The 18841-nt window shown below is 37.6% G+C and overlaps 1 protein-coding gene across 1 annotated transcript in view; it reads left to right on the plus strand.

The window, feature by feature from the left end:
- Positions 1 to 2596: 2596 nt before the first annotated feature.
- Positions 2597 to 18841, plus strand: part of LOC120223079 (glutamate receptor 2-like) — a gene marked incomplete at its 3' end in the record, with an annotated part of 78200 nt that continues 61955 nt past the window's right edge. The window contains exons 1-2 of the mRNA XM_039221125.1: positions 2597 to 2844; positions 3370 to 3510. Of these exons, the coding sequence (XP_039077056.1) occupies positions 2757 to 2844; positions 3370 to 3510 (229 nt within the window). The remainder of the gene's footprint in view (positions 2845 to 3369; positions 3511 to 18841) is intronic.

The following is an 18841-nucleotide window of genomic DNA, read 5'->3' on the forward strand; positions in this document are numbered from 1 at the left end:
AGCAGTTGAATTATAAGTAATGCCTACTAAAGTTTGTATTCTTATGTTATATATGAATTATAACTGGGCATTAAACTGTAATATTTAACCCAAATTATTACATTATTTACTAGGGAAAATTATCTATGATTCAGCAAATTCTAACTTTATATCATTTGCTTTTATAGAATGTAATTCAGTCAATTTGAGTTCATCTTTGGCTATGAATTTGAAATAGATTAGGAAAAAAATAGTTTTTGAAACATTTTTGAGAGGGAAAAGCCAATTAACATTCAACTAACATTGACCTATATTTTAAACACCACTGTTTCTCCACATTTAAACTCCTTTCCCTTTCTTTCTGTTTTCATTCCAAGTTACTTTGTTTGAAATTGAAGTTCTTCCTGTGGAAAAAACAGAATGGAGGGGAAAAAAAGAAAATAGCTGGAAATGGATTTTTATTTTGATCTGAGATATTTATTCATTTATATATCTTTTATAGATATCATATATTTCAAATAGGGAATAATTTCAAGTCATTTTTTGTGCCTTACCTCACAACTAGTAATTGAATAGTAAGGATTAATTTAATTAGTCTTTATATTGTAAATGGATATATTTTTATTTATATCTCTTTTACTCTTTTTAGTCTCATTTGATTTTTAAAAAGCTAAATGCATTTTAATTCACAGGCCTATTTTACATATAGCGAGTTGTTCATTAACAGACTAAAACAAATTCTTGGTGATAAAACCAGGAGGTATTTTTACCTGTAGTAAATAAACTGAAAATAGATTGTGGCTATTTAGCACCTGGCTTAGGAATAAATATCTAAAATCAAACGCAGTGAAAGATCATAACTTGATATCACAGAATTATAAGATTTGAGAGCCATCGAGGCTACTTGGACCATCTTTCTCATTTCTAAAGTGGGGAAATCAAGGCCTGGAATGATAAAGTATGAGATAACAGTCAACAAAGAGGCTGTAGGAATGATATTAATGCAGTAATTGCATAGGAAGGCAGCATGATAGACCAGCTCTTTTCACATTCTGAAATATTAGCAAGTTATTCCTTTAGTTTTGTGGGCTCCAATCTCCTGCCTTCTGGAAATTGTCCCTTGTACTCAACCTTCCTTTATTTCTGTTTAAACAAACAAACAAAAGAAAATCGTAAAACTTAGGAATTTCGGAGGCAGCAGAAAGAATTGCCAGAGTAGGTTCCCAGGCATCTGCTTGGCATTTGTGAAGTGCATAAATTCCTCAGGGGGACGTCTAGTCTTCCATCATCTCATCAGCTCTCTTCCCACAAACTTCTAATCCCAAACCTCACCTTTTCTTTCCCAGTGATCTTGAGCTCGTGGGTTTAAAGTGATGAAACTTATTTTATTTTATTTTTTTTTGAGCAGTGATTTCTTAAAACTCAGAGTCAAAACGCGGTGGAATATTTGGTTTCTCACCAAATCCCTGGGAAAGATTCTGCAGCTCGGTAGCCTTTTAGATTTATTTAATCTTCTAATTTCTTTCTCCTGTGAGCCTTTCCTTCAAACAGAGTCTTTTGCTTTCAATAAAGAAAGGGCTTCTTCTTAGGAGCCAAGTCTACATGTCTTTACTATGGGAGGGAATCTGCAGTGAAGTCTGCGAGACCTGCACTCATCTGGCTCTGCAAGTTGGCATGAAGACCCAGTGGAATACACTCTAAAGATGAGATATCCATGCAAAGTATCTCAAAAATTCTATCTTGATCTCCTCGTATCTCCTCGGTGTTAGCCTTTAAAGATAGAATTTTGTTTTTTTCTCTGGGTGCTGGCTACCTCACATTTGGCAAAACTTCACAATTTTGGAACACTTCTTCGATGGGTATTTTGTTTTCTTGTTTGCTTTTGGCTGGGTCAGGTAAGGTGTATAATAGTGTTTCTATATTGCTAGGTGAGTTTTCACAGGTTATAGAAAATGAAACTAAAAATTACTTTCAATGTAAAACAGCAGGGCCTGGTGAGGGAACGCTTCACCGGCGACAATTAGCAATTCGGCTTCTGCACAGCAGCCGGAAATCAGCTTTGCTGCGTTTGGTCCAGGCTGGAGCATCTCAGCGGCGGCTGCAGCGGCTGCACACAGGGTAGCACGAGGCTAGGAGCGGGTCGCTGTCCTCGGTGCTGAAAGGCAGAAGCGCTCGGTGGGCGCGACAGCTCGCGAGACCCGAGCTAGGGCTAGCGGCGGCCCGGCTCTCAGCGCGGCGCACGCGACGCTGCCAGGGCAGTGCGGGGTGCGGGGTGCGGGGTGCGGGGGAGGGGTTGGACGCGCGCGCCAGCCGCCTGCCGCGAGTCGCGCACGCGCGCCCGGGACTGCCTGCTCCTCTGTGACTTGCGTGTGTGTGTATGTGTGTGTGTGCGCGCGCGCGCGCGCGCGTGTGTGTGAGACAGAGGGGAGAGGGAGAAGGGAGCGCGAGAGAGGGTGAGTGTGTGTGAGTGCATGGGAGGGTGCTGAATATTCCAAGACACTGGACCCACAGCGGCAGCTCCGCTGAAAACTGCACCCAGCCAGTCCTCCGGACTTCGGAAGCAGGGACAGGGCGCAGGGCATCAGCAGCCACCAGCAGGACCTGGGAAATAGGAATTCTTCTGCCTCCACTTCAGGTTTTTAGCAGCTTGGGTGCTAAATTGCTGTCTCAAAATGCAGAGGATCTAATTTGCTGAGGAAAACCGCCAAAGAAGGAAGAGGAGGAAAAGGAAAAAAAAAAGGGGGGGGTATTTTGTGGATGATCTACTTTTCTTGGAAATGCAAAAGATTATGCATATATCTGCCCTCCTTTCTCCTGTTTTATGGGGACTGATTTTTGGTGTCTCTTCTAACAGCATACAGATAGGTAGGTACCCTTTGTGCTCTGCTTTTGAATTGTGCATAATTTGGTGGTAATCTTTGTTCATAGTGGACAAATTAATTCATGTCATGTAGACTTATGTCATACCTTGACTGCATTCCAGATTTAAACTGCCTAGAATATACATGGTTTTCTTAGCATGTATAATGGGTTTGGTACAAAAGAGGAAAAGGTGTTCTCCTTTCTGATCTCCAAATTATATTAATTCTGTCTTAAACAACATTTTCCTGTTTGTTCAGATTTTCTAGACGGTCTGAATGCAAAGCTTGTGATTACCAGGAAAGGCTAACGTTTCTGGCCACCTATCTTGCCCTCAGACTCTCTCATCTGTGTCTTGACCCTTTAGCTACCATTTGGACATCAGCTCCCGGCTTCCCGAGTCCCTTGATGTGTTTATTCGGCCTATTAGCGTGAATAAGAGACTCCTGGGCTGTTGGGAGCTGCTGGGCTCCCCTCCTTCCCTTCTCTGGCTCTGACACTGTTCTCCTGCTTGGTGTTTGTTCTTTGCAGGGGGGCTATTTCCCAGGGGCGCCGATCAGGAATACAGTGCATTTCGGGTAGGGATGGTTCAGTTTTCCACTTCGGAGTTCAGACTGACTCCCCACATCGACAATTTGGAGGTAGCAAACAGCTTCGCAGTCACCAATGCTTGTAAGTAATGAATATTCATGTTTCTTTGGATGCCGCCCGCGGAGCGCCCGCGAGTGTGAGTGTGGGGTGGTGTGTGGGTGTGAGTGACTGCACACGCGCGTGCGTGTGACGGCGTAGGGAGAAAGTGGCTGCAATCTCGGGGACCCCCGCTGGCGAGGGGGGGGTGGTTGCTGAAGAGGGACCGAAAAGCATTGAAGAGTGTGCGCACTAGGGAGGTGGGGTGGTGACTGGAGCTGGAGGGGGCTTCCTTGGGGTCGGGGGTTCTAGTCTTGGATGTTCCAAGAGAGGCCCTCCTGTTCTTCCGCTCCCCCCGCCCCCCCCCCCCCCACGAGCTCGTGGTGGTACCCTGACCACAGAGAACGCGCTGTTTTCCTGGGCGCGCTGTCGAGCTGCCGGATAGGTCCCACGGGGACTGCCCGAGCCCGGCCGCCTGCCCCGGCAGCTACACGCCTCTCCTGGCCCGGGATTGAAATCCACAGGCCCAGCTCGGATTCCTCGTATGGACCCCGGGGGCCCCCTATCCCCCACCTCGACGGGACAAGTTGTTAAGATGGTCCTGGAGTTGGGTTCGGGGCTGTTACGTAACGCCCACCCGAGGGGCGCGGCGAGGAGCGGGACTGACGCAGGCCCGGGGCCCGGCTGGGTCGCGTAGGGGTGGAGGGGGAGCGCTGTCCATTTCTCACAGCTCTGTAGAGCTTCAGCCTAAGTTGAAGGGGGCGATTCCGCCGCGGGCGCCGCGGTCGGTTCGCCGGCCGGGCGCGCTTTGTTCTCCGGGCGCGGGGCTCCAGCCGCGGCGGCGAGAGCAGAGGGACCTGACCGCTGCTGGAGCCCGCCGAGTTTGGAAGCCCGAAGAAGTGGCTGATCAGCCATTTTAGTCTTTGCAGTTATGCGTATTGGCCCCAGCGCTCGGCGCAGGGTTCCCGGACGCGCGACGAGGCTCTAGCACGGCTTAGGACAAAGTATTAGAACCCAAGCAGTTAAACGGGTTCGGTGCAAGGGCTCGCGGGCTCGAGTCCTGGCGCCCCCCCCCCGCCCCCCCGCGACGGCGTGGGCAGTGCCGCCGCCGCCGCCACTGAACCTTCCTGCCCCTTCCAGCAGCTGCCATCATTTCCTGCCTACCGGCTGGGGAGCCTCTTTCCTGCCTTAATGTCCTCGGTTTTTATTTCATCGTTAACAGTTTGGAGGGGTGGGTTGCGGATGGCCCACCTTCCACTTTAGCTTCGGTGTAAAGGAGCTAGCGGAAAATTACCCCGGGAAAAGCCCAACTGCAGTGTTCCCACATTAGACAAACTGATTGCCATCTCAGTTCCCATACTAATCCTTAATCATAGAGTCGATGGGTTAGCTTGATTACGGCATATCAGGAACATCATCAACTCATTTTGAAACTACCATCCCACGGCTGAAGAAATGAAACGATGTTCCTTTACTGATAGAACAGGGGCATTATTTTGGTTGTATTAGGTGTCTACAAGCCAATTATTTATAAAGAACCTATTTAAGAAGGTTTCAGTGCTATCTATATCTATCTATTAAATATAAATATTATATTTATCTATCTCTATCTATCTCTATCATCTATCTATCTATCTATCATCTATCTAAATTAAGTGTATATATTAAATGTAGATATACGTTTAATGTTAAAAACAAGTGAGAAAAGAAACTAAAGCCCGGGGTGGGGGGGAGGTGCAAGAAGAGAGAGAGAGACAGAGTCTTAAAGTGGATTTGCAGCTTTAAAAAAAACTCCGTGGAAAAATATTAAGTATAGTTAGAACTTTAGTACATGTACACATACAAAGAAACTACTGGAGTTTAATTGTTGAAGGTTTTTATATTTGACCTATTGACCTACCAGATTTAGGTTATTTATTTGTTTTGATATCAAGTTTCAATTTTTTTTCTCCTGAATTAGGAGTTTAATAACATTATGCCTGTGCTAAGTATATGACTGTATGTGATTGTATACTAGTGTGAAAATGCTGTGAAAGTAATGAAACTAAGGGCTATGATTATTGCAAGTGTGTAGATTTTTAATATAGGGTGAAAGTAATTGACAGGTATACTTGGGAAAATGGTCAGTGTTGGAAAAGTTCACTCATTGATGAAAATAATGAGAGGGCCTGAGTGAGAAAATGACAGATATGTCCACTGAACAAAATGAATATTCCTTGATTCTAAGAGGTATTGAATGACTGTTGAGGCTTTGTAAAGATTAAAGATTATTTTTAGTTTAGATTTTAATTAAGTTAGGTCCTCAGTCTCAATATTTTTGAGTAGATTTATTTTTAATATAAATTTTATCGAAGTAAGATATGCATACAGAATATGTATATTAAATACATATATAACTCCATGAATTTCCACAAAATGAATACATCCATGGCACATGGTTTTCATTGAAAGCACACACACATACACACACACACACACACACACGCAATTTAATTTGTTTGACCATGCATCTGAGAAACTGGGAAAATAAAATCAACATTTTGCACAGATTTTTTTGTTTTTCTCAGAAAATGAAGCTGAAATAAAAATGTATGTCTCCATATCCCAAAATTACTCTCCCATCCATTATTCTAAGACACTAAAACAAATTATGGTAAAGAACTGAATGTGTTTTCAAGTTTGGCATGTGCTGCTCCCATGTTGTAAGTAATCTTACTCATTGCTAAAGAGAACTAGTGAGGGACTGTTACACAAAAGAAACACATTGTATAGAATTTTCTGGAGTTGACATTGACTCATTGCGCAAATAACATATTTTGTGACTCTGTTTCTTCATTCCCTTAGGAATTTCACAATCTAGAGATTGTAAAATGAAATGGAATGTTTGTGTCCTTCTTCATTTCTTTTCATTTTTCCAGGGACAACAGAAAAGGTAAAATTAGTTTAACTCTTTTATGCTCAAGGAAACTGCAATCATGAAGTCAGCAGTCAAGAAATGAATGGAAATCTTGAATATCAAATTTGTGAAGATCAGTCTCGATCATTTAAATGCTGCTCCAAGTTTTTCTCCAATGCTTAGCCTTAGTTGACTTGCCTCTTCTGTCAGGGGAGTCCATGATCCTTTACTATGTGAAGTGGAAACAGCATCAAATATGGTGATAGCTAAAACCAAAATGGCTTTCTCTCATTTCCACCAGAAATCTAAGAAATTCAACTTAACTCCATTATTAAAATATGTATCATCAGTCAATGTTCATAGAGTAGCTTCTTGTTTCGCCTAGTTAAACTGTAAAATTCTCATAGAGTTGCGTTTATATGTTAAGAAAGTGGGGTTTTATGACTTCGTAATATAATTTCAAAGTAGGAAAAAAATTAGTCTACTAATTTAATTTTAGTCCTGAGATGAAGGCACTTATTTGGAATGTCTAGGTTGACACTGATTTAAGGATCCAGCAAGATCCACCAAATGGGTTAAGGTTATGCAAATGAAATGAAGTCATTATATTGTGAGCTGGGTAAAGTGACTGTGCACTGAACTCCCACATCTTCCTCTTTCACAGTCACAGCGGGATGACAAAAGTACTTGTTTGTTCCCATTTGTTTCCATGGGTACCTGAGGACCTAAGGAGGGCTTTCCAATTCTTTCTTTTGCTCTCTTTCTCCCCTCCCCCCTCCCCCTTTTCTTTCCTCATTCTCTTTCTTCTTAACTAGAGATAGTACTAAGACTTTTTTCCCCTGAAAACTGTTAACACATAAGCCTTTAATATGAGAAAATACAAACCATAAAACCAGAAAAAAAAGAAAAAAATGAAGACTAGCGTCGGATCTGTTCAACAGTTCAGACTAGTGATGGGCCTCAAGAATTCCTCCCTTTCCCCCCTCCTTTCCTTCCTCCCTCCTTCCCTCCCTCTCTCTTTCCCTTCCTTCTTTTCCTCCTTCTTTCCTCCCTCTCTACTCCCTTCCTTCCCTTTTTGCAATATATATTGAGTGCCTTCTAGTTGTTAGGGAATAAATGAATACTTTTCTCATAGAAATTCATGTCTTCTTCTAACATTTTTCTTCTATTCTCTTTTGAATAGTTTTGAATAGTTTTCAAAATGTTGTAGGACTTCAGTGTGCACTGGCCGCTGTGGTCTTCTCTAAGAACCTTAGTATGAGGATATAAAGATATTCTAATAGTTCTTATACAAAAGCAATATATTACAGTAACTAAAATTTTTTGTAAAATAATAAATCTGATTTGGGCATATGTGTACACACCACTTATTTTATATAATTTAACAAGACAGATTTTAGGAAAATACTAAATATTTTCACACTATCAAAAATTTAATAAACTGTTGTTGTGCTCATTCCTAAAATTTCTTTCAAATAAAACTGTCAAATACTATAAACATGAGTATTTGATCCCATAGAGCTATAGAATGAAAACGTTACAAAAGTTTTTTTTTATAGTTTGTTTATTTTTGAGACAGAAAGAGACAGAACATGAGTGGGGGAGGGGCAGAGAGGGTGGGAGACAAAGAATCTGAAACAGGCTTCAGGCTCTGAGCTGCCAGTACAGAACCCCATGCTGGGCTTGAACCAGCAAACTGAGAGATCACGACCTGAGCCTAAGTCGGCTGCTTAACCGACTGAGCCACCCAGGGGACCCTGGAATGAAAACTTTTAAGGATTAAGTGTCCTCTTCAAAATCTTTCCTTTCTATTTCTTTTCATGATTGACTTTGACAAATTGCTATTAGTCTATTTTAAAATAATTTAATAATTTTATATTTCAATTCCGTAAGATAAATTATAAAAATATTTAAAGAAATAACAGATACAAATCTACTTTTTCTCTAAGCCAGCAGATGGGGATGTTGGAGAAAATATTCTTCTTTCGTGAAACTGTTGCACACACTAAATATCTTTTGAAACATTATAAACACATTTATTTAGAGAAATGGAAAAAAAATATAGAAGTGGCATCCACTTAGAAAAACTTCACTTCAAATTCTGTTTGAAAAATAACTCAATGCCTTTTAAAAACAGTGCCTTTGAGTTTACGCAGATTATCTTAAATATCCTTGTAAAATTGATTAATAATAACTACTAAAGGCATCCAGAGACAACATCGACTGTAAATGCTCTTACAAGAAAGAGAATTCTAAATTTGTATTTTTTCAGCTTTTAAACATGATTCTGCAGATATCATTTTTGAGCTATATTTATTATCATTGAATTTTAGTTGTGAATTATTAAAATTGTGTATCAGTGTTCATCAATTAATGTTTGCTAAACCTTTATTACATTTTGCATGAATGTGACTGTGGGTACGTATGTACGTATATGTGTATGTGTGTGTGTGTGTTTATGTAGAGTTATAGATTATAAGTGGTTATAGATGGGCTTGGCTCTCATGTCTTACCCTTTTTATTGAGGTAATCACTAAAACTGGAGTTATCAACATATGCAAAAATTTTGTAGAACCAAAATCAACTTGGATGCTATTAAGCAAAGATAAGAATTCATGGTGTGAAGAAAACTGGGCACATGTACCAGAACACCATACCTTTACAACCTGGTGGTGTAAATATTGTTATGTTCAATTGAAGGTTACAAAGAAAGAAATAGCTCTTTATATGTAAGAATAATCAATTTGCCATTCGTTTTTTTGTAATTAAACTTTCATACTTACCACAAGAGAATTTCAAGAAAATGATACATTATACTACACTATACTACACTATACAAAGAATGGTATCGGTTGACACATTCTATTTTAGGATTAGAGACATTATTTAAGTAAAAATACTATATGAAACGATAGAAACTTGAAGTTAAAGAACATTTATTCCTGTGCTATTCCTTTTTGAGGTCTTGCAGGCTTCAACCTGCTGACTCAAGAAGTATGGAGAATTTCCGTTTCACATCAAGCCTTTAAAGTGATAAGGTCATTGCACTGTGACATTATGACAATAGAATGCTGATTCATGCTCAGACCTCGGATCCTTTTGTAATCTCTTCCAATAACACTGTACAGACTTTTCAACTTCCTAGCAGCACCCCCCCCCCCAATTTTAAGGAAGGATGGAAACAACAGCTGTTTCCTAATTATTCCAGGATGTTTTATTATATTAATTGAGTTTTCAGAGAGTCTATTTTTTCCTTCTTCCTTTCTTCCTCTTTCTCCTTCTGTCTTTAAAAAAAAAAGTCAATGGAGATACTTAATCTGCAAAGCAAATGCCATTACAGAAAATAAGATTTAAATTTAAATAGAGATTTTTGTTTGAAATGAACAAAGGCTACATTATACAGAGTTAAAATCTTGTATTAGATTTAAATGTTTTATTGGGATTGGTAATGGCCACTGGGCAAATTATACTTCCTTTTCTTTTTCTTTTCCAACTGGATCACACTGAAGTTTCCCTAGATGTGATTAAAATATTAGCTTTCTTAATTCTAGTCATTTTCAGTCAAAATTTCTGAGATTTTTCTCACTGATTTGAATAAACAACTGCCAAACCTCTTAGATGACTATGTCTCTTCAGTACAATAGGATAACTAGTAGTTGAATTCAGAGTTAAAATTTCAAAATTTCCCCTGATTTAAAATTTTTTAACATCAAAATGTTTTTCAAAGCAGATTTTGCTAATTTGGGGGAAAAAAGATGAATGTGGTTCTTACAATGGTTGATTAGGAATTTGATACCCATTATTTTTTAGTACTGTTCAGTTTGTCATTTTTGATAATTTTAATTCAGAGAATGAAAGCATTTAAAAATTAGCATGGGGAATGAGAACGTGGCCTTCTTAAAGGAGGCAGAATCATGCCTTTGTCGTTTTTTCTATCCTTGACAAACCCTGGATCAGTTTCTAGTACATTGAGTGACTTAATGATTGTTTATCTGTTAAACACAGTTAATATTATAGGAGATTTTCTTATTATAGAATAATACTTTTTAAAGTCAGAATTTTGCTTTTCCTCTTCATTTTGATTTCAAAAGAAACCATTTACTTGGTGGACTGCCTCACATCCTATTTAGATAGAGGTGTAATGTATTTTTCATCTCCATCTACAAGCTACATATGTTCAGTGTTATCATATTTATTCCTTAAGGTACACTGCTATATGTTAAAATGATTTGCTGAAGGCGCACCCAGGTGGCTCAGTAGGTTGAGCGTCTAACTTCAGCTCACGTCATGATCTCATGGCTCATGAGTTAAGGCCCCACATGAAGCTATGTGCTGACAGTTCAGAGCCTGAAACCTGCTTTGGATTTTGTGTCTCCTCTCTCTCTGCCCCTCTCCCACTTGCTCTCTCTCTCTCTCTCTTTCTGTCTCTTTCAAAAAAAATAAAAATAAAAATCATTAAAATGATTTGCTGAAGATAAGTAGAATACACACTTTAAAGAGGATTTAGGAATGCTTTTAGGATGATGCCAAAGCCATGTTGGCAGTGGTCAGAATGCAAGACTCATTAAAAAAGGTCCTGACACTTATGGGTGTGCCAGCTTCCATTTTAATTTTGGATTTTCCATAAAGTGTGACTATACATATTCCTTGAATGGCCACAAAATTGTCTTAGTCTCCCCCTGCCCCCACAATATTTTATACCACAATTTTCTATGTTAATCTTTTAGTGCAAATTTTTTAAAAAGAGTATGAGGAGTTGATGGGCACAGTTTCTTGTTGTGGACTAATTGTGTTATATTTGCACTAATGTGTATAATTTTTTATATGCATGCCTTTTGTTTGATTTTTGTATCAGTGGTTTACCTTTAGGAGTTATTTTCCAGTGATTTAGCTTTCTCCTGTTTTCATTCTATTGGTAATTTGCTTCAGCAAAAATCCCTCAACTTGTCATTCTAGACTTTTAGTTTTTGTACATTAACATATTGAAAAAATCATTTAAAATACTACTGATTTTTAGCTTAAGGTCAAAGACAGATTTAAAATTGAGAGCCTTGACATTTATAAGTGTCTTCACCTGAATAGAACAAATAGGTTTGGAAGATAATCGGGTTAATTATAGGAAGGGAAATTATGAGGAGATAGTTTCTTAGATTGTTTTAGTTTTCGTATTTTTTCATGTTTCTCAAATAAATGACATATACACCCCTCATAGTTTTACTATTTATTTTTTTTAGTTTACTGTATAGTTTTATGTAGCTCATTAGGGTTTGTTAATTCCTCTCCTTTTTCCTATTTCGGTATTTAAAATATAAGCACAAACTGGGTTGAATTGAGTACCTAAACTTTAGTATGTCCAAAATATTTTGAATATATTATCATATTTCTATGGCATTTATTACCCTTTCATGTGAAATTAATTTTCACATGATAATACCACTGATAAATACTGTGGTATTCACTTGTTTTATGGTCTTCCAATTGAATTTCAGTTAACCCCAGAAGATAATCCTTCAAGGCAAATATTTTTTGTCTTATCTTTATAAATACCCAATTATACTGATGGAAATGATAGAAATATAGTTAAATAAGCTGAGTATGCCATCTGCTTATTATTAAAATATAATGAAGTGTTACCGATTCCTTATCCTTATGAGAATATGGCCTTAGTCAATCATTTCTAACTTCAGCATAAATTAATTGAAACTCAAGTTACGTAACTTGATTAAAAGAAAAAGTATTTTCAGGGTGCCTCTGTGGCTCAGTTGGCTAAGCATCTGACACTCGGTTTTGGCTCAGGTCATGATCTCACAGTTCTTGAGATCGAGCCTGGTGTCAGGCTGGATTCTGGCAGTGTGGACCCTGCTTGGGATTCTCTCTCTCTCTTTCTCTCTCTCTCTCTCCTTCTCTGCCCCTCTCACACTAGCATGCTTTCCAGAGTCTGTGCACTCTCTCTCTCAAAATAAATAAACAAACATTAAAAACAAGAAAGATTTCCTCAGCCGATAAGCCTTTGCAGCTGATATTAAGGTTTCACAATCTTATTCTCTTTTAGTTTTCATTGTACAATTTCCTAGCATCTGTATTCAGTCCATTGCAGTAAAGGATGTCAACAATTTGATTATATATATTTTTTATTCCTTAGGCAAGACTAAAAGGATAGAATGAAATAAATATTTTGAAATAAGTATCTTCAGCCAAAGGGGGAAAGTATTTAGTTTTCTTTATTGCAAATTGAAATTGCCAGATTTCTTAAAGTGTGGGAAGAGGGCCATGGAAAAGTAGGAGCCTCCAAATGTCACTGTAACTTGATGCACTAGGCACGGCAGTAGGAATTTGGAACTGGAGATTCTATTTTTTAAGCTTCTCTTTGTTATGGAGTCCCCCGAATTGCACATCTATTGTCAATCTTTATCGACAATGGCATTGGGCAGCTATAAAACAGTGAATTCTTACACAATATTGCTTTTGACATATAGAAACTATTAACTACCTCTCGAGGGAGACAAGAAGGAAAAGAGGCATTTTGCATCCTTTTATGCAAATCACCAATTTCAGGCACATTATCCTTCTGAGCTGGTAGAAAGATACGCCCTTGGTAATTGTGAAATAAAATACTGACTGAAAAGTTTTGGAAAACACTGTAGATAAAAATATGTAATGTGGAACATATTACTAGATTTCAGTTTAGGAAGGGCATGCACTGAGTCATGATAAACTTTACCTCCTGCTTGGGGTGCCTGAGACATTGTAGCAAAGAAACAACTGCTTGATAAATGGTGGTTGCACTTATCAGTAGAACACAGGAAAATTTGTCTTTTAGTTTATGTTATCTGGTAATGATACATTCTAGTTCCTTAACATCTATATAACATTTTAACAATCCCAGATATATTTAAAAATATATTAGCATGCCTTAGAAGAATACTCAATGAAATTAATGATAATTCTCAAACAATATATAATTTTTGTCATTAAAGTTAATTATTTAAAAATTCTTAAAGGGCAGTTTGTCACAGAAATGCAGAACACAATGAGTAGTTTCCATCTGAAGAGTAAGGGTTACAAGGTGTAGGATGATCAGTTTGGTCAGTATATTTGAAAATCTTGTCATATGTATTTTAACGATGGTAAATTGAAACATTTTTAACTTATTCCTCAAGAGCTTCATGTAAGGTATTTTTGGTGGATTTCAGATATTAATGAGACTATCTGTTTTCGATGATCCAGCTTCCATAGAAATAGCTCCAAAAACTCTAGAGTGGGAAGAGGGGCTTCCTTAAAAAAAAAATCTCTCATAACAAGCCTTTGGCGAAGAAAGTTCTGGAAGTGATGATCTCTAGGGGCAGTAGGAAAGATTTGTGCTTTGCTAGCCTTTCTTAAAGATACATTTCAACTTATGTCATGCTTTTTATTTGTGTCTTGTGTTTGCAAGGAATTGAAAAATTTCAATCTTGTTCTTAGTTTCTGTATGAAAGGGAGACATCAAGCTTGTAATTCCCAAGCACTTTCACAATTGATAGCTTTATTTATTTTAACAGCTTTCTAGTCTTTACAAATTTATAGTCTCATTACTAATTGACATATGGATAGGAAATTTTAGGAGGAAAGGCAACGATGCACAGGGAATATCAAGGAACTATATAGTTTTAGTTCTTTGATGGGAAAGACTATAAATCCTCATGTTTATACTCAGAACACAGAGAGTCAGTGATTGTCATCTTAATGCTTTGGCTGTGAAAAGAAAAAAAAAAAGCTTTGATTCTTTGCAGCCTTGATATCATGAGAGACAGAGTAGCATTGGTTAGGAGTCTGAACTTGGAACCAAATTCTAGTCCTATTGTTAGGTGTGTGGCCTTAGGTAAGTGCAATCTAGGTAGGTCTTAGTTTCTATCTTTGAGAAAGGGAATCATCTATTAGAGGACTGTTTTGAAGATACACAATAGACATAAAACGCAGCATACTATTTGACACTAAGTACATGAAAATTAGCGAACTTTTATTATTACTTTCTGTGTTAGGATCTTTAGGTAGTTTTGATACACGTTGCTTTAAGAGGAGGAGGGGTGCCTGGATAGGCTCAGGTCGTGATCTCCTGGTCCCTGAGTTCAAACCTGCATCTGGCTCTGTGCTGACAGCTCAGAGCCTGGAGGCTGCTTCAGAATCTGTGTCTCCCTCGCTCTCTGCTCCTCCCCCACTCACGCTCTGTCTCTGTCTCTCTCAAAAATAAATAAACATTAAAAATTTTAAAATAGAGAGAGGGAGTGGGATAAAGAAAAATGCATTTCTAGTTTCTTGTTGGAATATTTTTCTATCATTTGTATACCAGGGCAGGCATATGGTGTATGGTGGCAAAGAAGAGACGAGCAACATAAGCTATAAAGCCTCTTAAAGTTTTGCTTGATGCCCTAAATTATGAAACTGATTTTTAAAGACTGAGGTGCTGAGAATCCAGTGGTATTCATCTTTCCCTTCGTCACATGTCACTAACATTTAGGATGTCCACAATTTAGAATTCTCTTATCCCTGGTAGATCTTTCAAGCACGTTATTAAGATATTGTCTGATATCTTTTTGAACTGTACACATTATAGATTCCTAAAGTTTTATTTTATGTCATTAATTAAATTATATTTATTTAAATGAAAAGCAGTCAAGAAAACAGAGGCTTTGCATTCAGCAAAAATGAGTTTGTATATGCTCAATAAGCTTTCTGATGCAAAGTATGTTTTTTTTCTCTTTGTAAGATGAGGCTGTTTCCTCGTCACGCCTGATAATACTGTTAGTTTAAATGAGAAAATAAATGCCTTGATTAGTTTGTCATACATGATGTAAATATCCACTTCCTTTCTGCATCCTAGCCCTTTATTGTGAATAAACAGCATTCTTAGAGCAGTGGAGGAGAATAAAATTATCACCTTCAGAGAGCTTATGTATTCGATAGTCTTACCTTTATATATAACTTTCATCTTTTCAAAACACTTTCACATCCTTTTTGCCTTTACTGTAGGTAGCTCTGTAAAGTTTATAGGCTAAATGGAATTATTATACTGATTTCCAGATGAGAAAACAGAAATTTAAGTGAATTAAGCTACTGCAGATTTGCCGAGACGCTCTCGCCTGGAGAAGCCTGCTGCTCCCCAGGCCACAGAGCTTCTCCCCAGGCCTAGGTGGCAAGGCAGCTAGTCGATTAAAATGAGCAGACGTGGTTTGACATTATGGTTCTGACGTTTATCAGTTACATGACTCTGTATGTTATCAGTTACACGTTCTAAGCCTGTGTTTTCCTCTGTAAAATGACAGTCATTGTAATACCTGCCTCATAATATAATTGTCAGATTTCAGTGATAAGAGTTGCCCAATATAATATAGTGATTAATGTTGTTAACTTTAGTGATTTCAATCCCTGTTAGTGTACATTAGTCACCTATACTTAACTCCATACTTTTAGATGCGTGTAGAGGAAAGTAGGTAAGGAGAGCTAATGTAGCTCTCTAGGTAATTTTCAAATTAATAAGATTCTTTAAATATAACCACTCCAACCAATATTAGAGGCTAGGGTTTTATTCTATTATGATTTTTAGGAAACTGGTGAACATGCACGTCTTACAAGAATTTAAGGTGCTCTTGGTTCACACACCCCCTGTGTGTGTGTGATTTTGACTGATAAACAGAAACAACTGAAAATTATGAATAAGTTAACAAAATGTAGATTCTGGTTAGCATTAGTTGTGAATATTCGATTCTATCCAGTTACTACTTTTATCAAAATATTTGAGCAAGTAAAAACGATGGTGGATATTTCCTATGTGTAACATTAAACACAGGACATGTTCATTGTCACTTCTTCCCTGTGGACCAGTTGTCTGCATCTTGCTGCTGGTTGGTTGGTCGCGACGTCATTTTCCTTAAAGTTCCTTCCTCAGCATGAATAAGGGTGGCTCTCTTTGCCTGTTCCTGTTCTGTTGAAAAGGTATCAAAGATTTGAAAAAATCAAATAATTCCTTCTCTAGAGACCACTTACTTTGGGCAATGGAGAGACGCTTTCTAAGGGGGTATATCCACTGACAATAAGTAAAAGTAAGGAAATCTGTAATGAGCTAAAATTTTCTTAGGTCCTAAACTCTTCACTACCTCATATTGTGTTGATTTTTATTAATATAATGCTGCCTCATGTTGCAGTTAGCAGCATGTAAACTCTTTCATGTAGTCTTGCAAGAACGTGGGTCCAAAGTATTCTTTTAAGCAAATCCATGTATTTACAAGATACAGTTATATTGATGATTTTTGATTTGGGACTTTTGATTTGGACCTGAGGTAGAATGCATTGGGTAAAAGTCAAGTGTTTATCTTCAAAATACTTCACCTTTGTTAGAAAGCATCAGAACTTATATCAGGATTTTCTTCTTTATTTATCTCTTTCCTCAAACTTTTAATAGATACCTGTTCTATGCCAATTTCTTGACAATAGCTGAGGTGACAAAGAAAGATAAGGTTTCTATATTGGAAATTACTCATGAGTCCAAAATTCTTTTTTATGGCAGAGGTAGTAGTTAATCTAGGTCAGCTAGGTGATTTTCTTATTATGTTAGCATGTGTAGTGTAGTAGTGGTTTCTGGGTCATTTATAAATATTATTCTGCACCTTGGAACTAGATTTGAATCAAAGTATGTTAAAAGTAGAAATGGTAATTCTAAGAATTGTGAAGAAAACATAAAATTCTCTTGATGGAAGCTGAAAAATAATTATCTTATATCAGATTTAGAATATTGTTGAAAACTGGGTGGTCAAATGAGGAACCAGTGATAGTAACTGTAATGTGAGTTAAAGATCTGTCAAAAGTAATGTTTTTAATCAGATTTAGAAATGATAATTTATATTTTATTTTGCATGATTTTTCTTTTTTTTCCCCCCTCTCTGCCAAAAGCTTTTAAGTTCAGTTGGAACTGATATAGACTATGGAATTGCTGGGTGTCCTTTTTATAAATTAATTCGATATGGGCTATATTATATAATTATTATAAATACTATTTAAGCTTATTACTGATGACATAAGTTACAATTTTTGCAATAGTAAGTTTTATGAAGTAGTTAAGAATGTTATTGTGAATAATTTGAACAAACACATTGGTAGTTCTCTTAAAACGTTAAGACAGATTTTATATAATCTAAACTCTGATTGTTACAGTTGTTCGAGAATTTCATGTGGAAAATTGTAATTGTGTAAAAAAAATTGACATAGGATTGGGGTGCCTGGGTGGCTCAGTCGATTGAGTGTCCAGCTCTTGATTTCAGCTCAGGTCATGATCCCAGGGTCTTGGGATCAAGCCCGATGTTGAGCTCCACACTGGGCGTGGAAATTGCTTGGGACTGTGTCTCTCTTTTCCTGTGCCCCTCGTCTCTGCTCACCATCTTTCTCTCTCTCTCAAATAAAAAAAATATGTAGTTTTAATGAATAGAAAAAATAGAAAATAATTAAAATATGTGTGAATAATAACATTTTAGTATTGTGAATGATTTAAAACTTAAAATGTGGAAAAATTAGAATATAAATTCTTAAGGTCTTTATATTTGCGGTTTAAAAATTCTGATGAAGTTAACTCTTGTATATGGTAATTTTTTTAAACAATGTTTATTTATTTTTGAGAGGGAGAGCTTGAGCAGGGGCGGGGCAGAGAGAGAGGGAATCAGATGATACGAGGTGGGCTCTGTGCTGACAGCAGTGAGCCTGATGTGAGGCTCGTACTCATGAACCCTGAGATCATGACCTGAGCCTAAGTCTGATGTTCAGCCTACTGAGCCATCCATATGGTAATTTTTAACACTACAAAAGGGAATATAATAAATATGGAGTCCTTTTTCCTCCCCCAATTCCACTTCTTTCAGATTATTGCCTTTACGGTTTCCAGAAATTCCAGTATAACATATGCACTGTGCTGTCTGTATCTTGATTGTTTCCAATTTAACAAAAATTGAAGTGCTTCGTTTATCTGCACATTTTCCGTTTCCTTTGTAGTCACTGTATAATATTCCCTTGTTATTTAGCTTTGTCTTTTGTTGATGATATTTTTTCTATTTTTTCTTATCTATTTTGCTCTCACGTGCAAATACATTTGCGAATAGATTTCTGTGAATGGATTAACGGAGTCAAAAGGTGTTTGCATTTAAAATTATGCTAAATGTCCAAAAAAGGTATAAGAATATACAGTCCTACTTAGAGTGTATGGTGTGCCCGTTTTTGCCCAATCTTTTTGGTAGTGTACAATATTACATTTTTTTAATTAATTCATTTTCAAGTTAATTAACATACGGTGTAGCGTTGGCTGTAGGAATAGAACCCAGTGATTTATCTCTTACATATGACACCCAATGCTCATCCTGAAAAGTGCCCTCCTTAATGTTTAACCCACCCCTTCCTCCACAACCCTCAGTTTGTTCTCTGTATTTGAGTCTCTTATGGTTTGCCTCCCTCTCTGTTTTTACC

Source organism: Hyaena hyaena, unplaced genomic scaffold (genome assembly GCF_003009895.1).
Source record: "Hyaena hyaena isolate Hyena2069 unplaced genomic scaffold, ASM300989v1 scaffold_951, whole genome shotgun sequence".
NCBI lineage: Eukaryota > Metazoa > Chordata > Mammalia > Carnivora > Hyaenidae > Hyaena > Hyaena hyaena.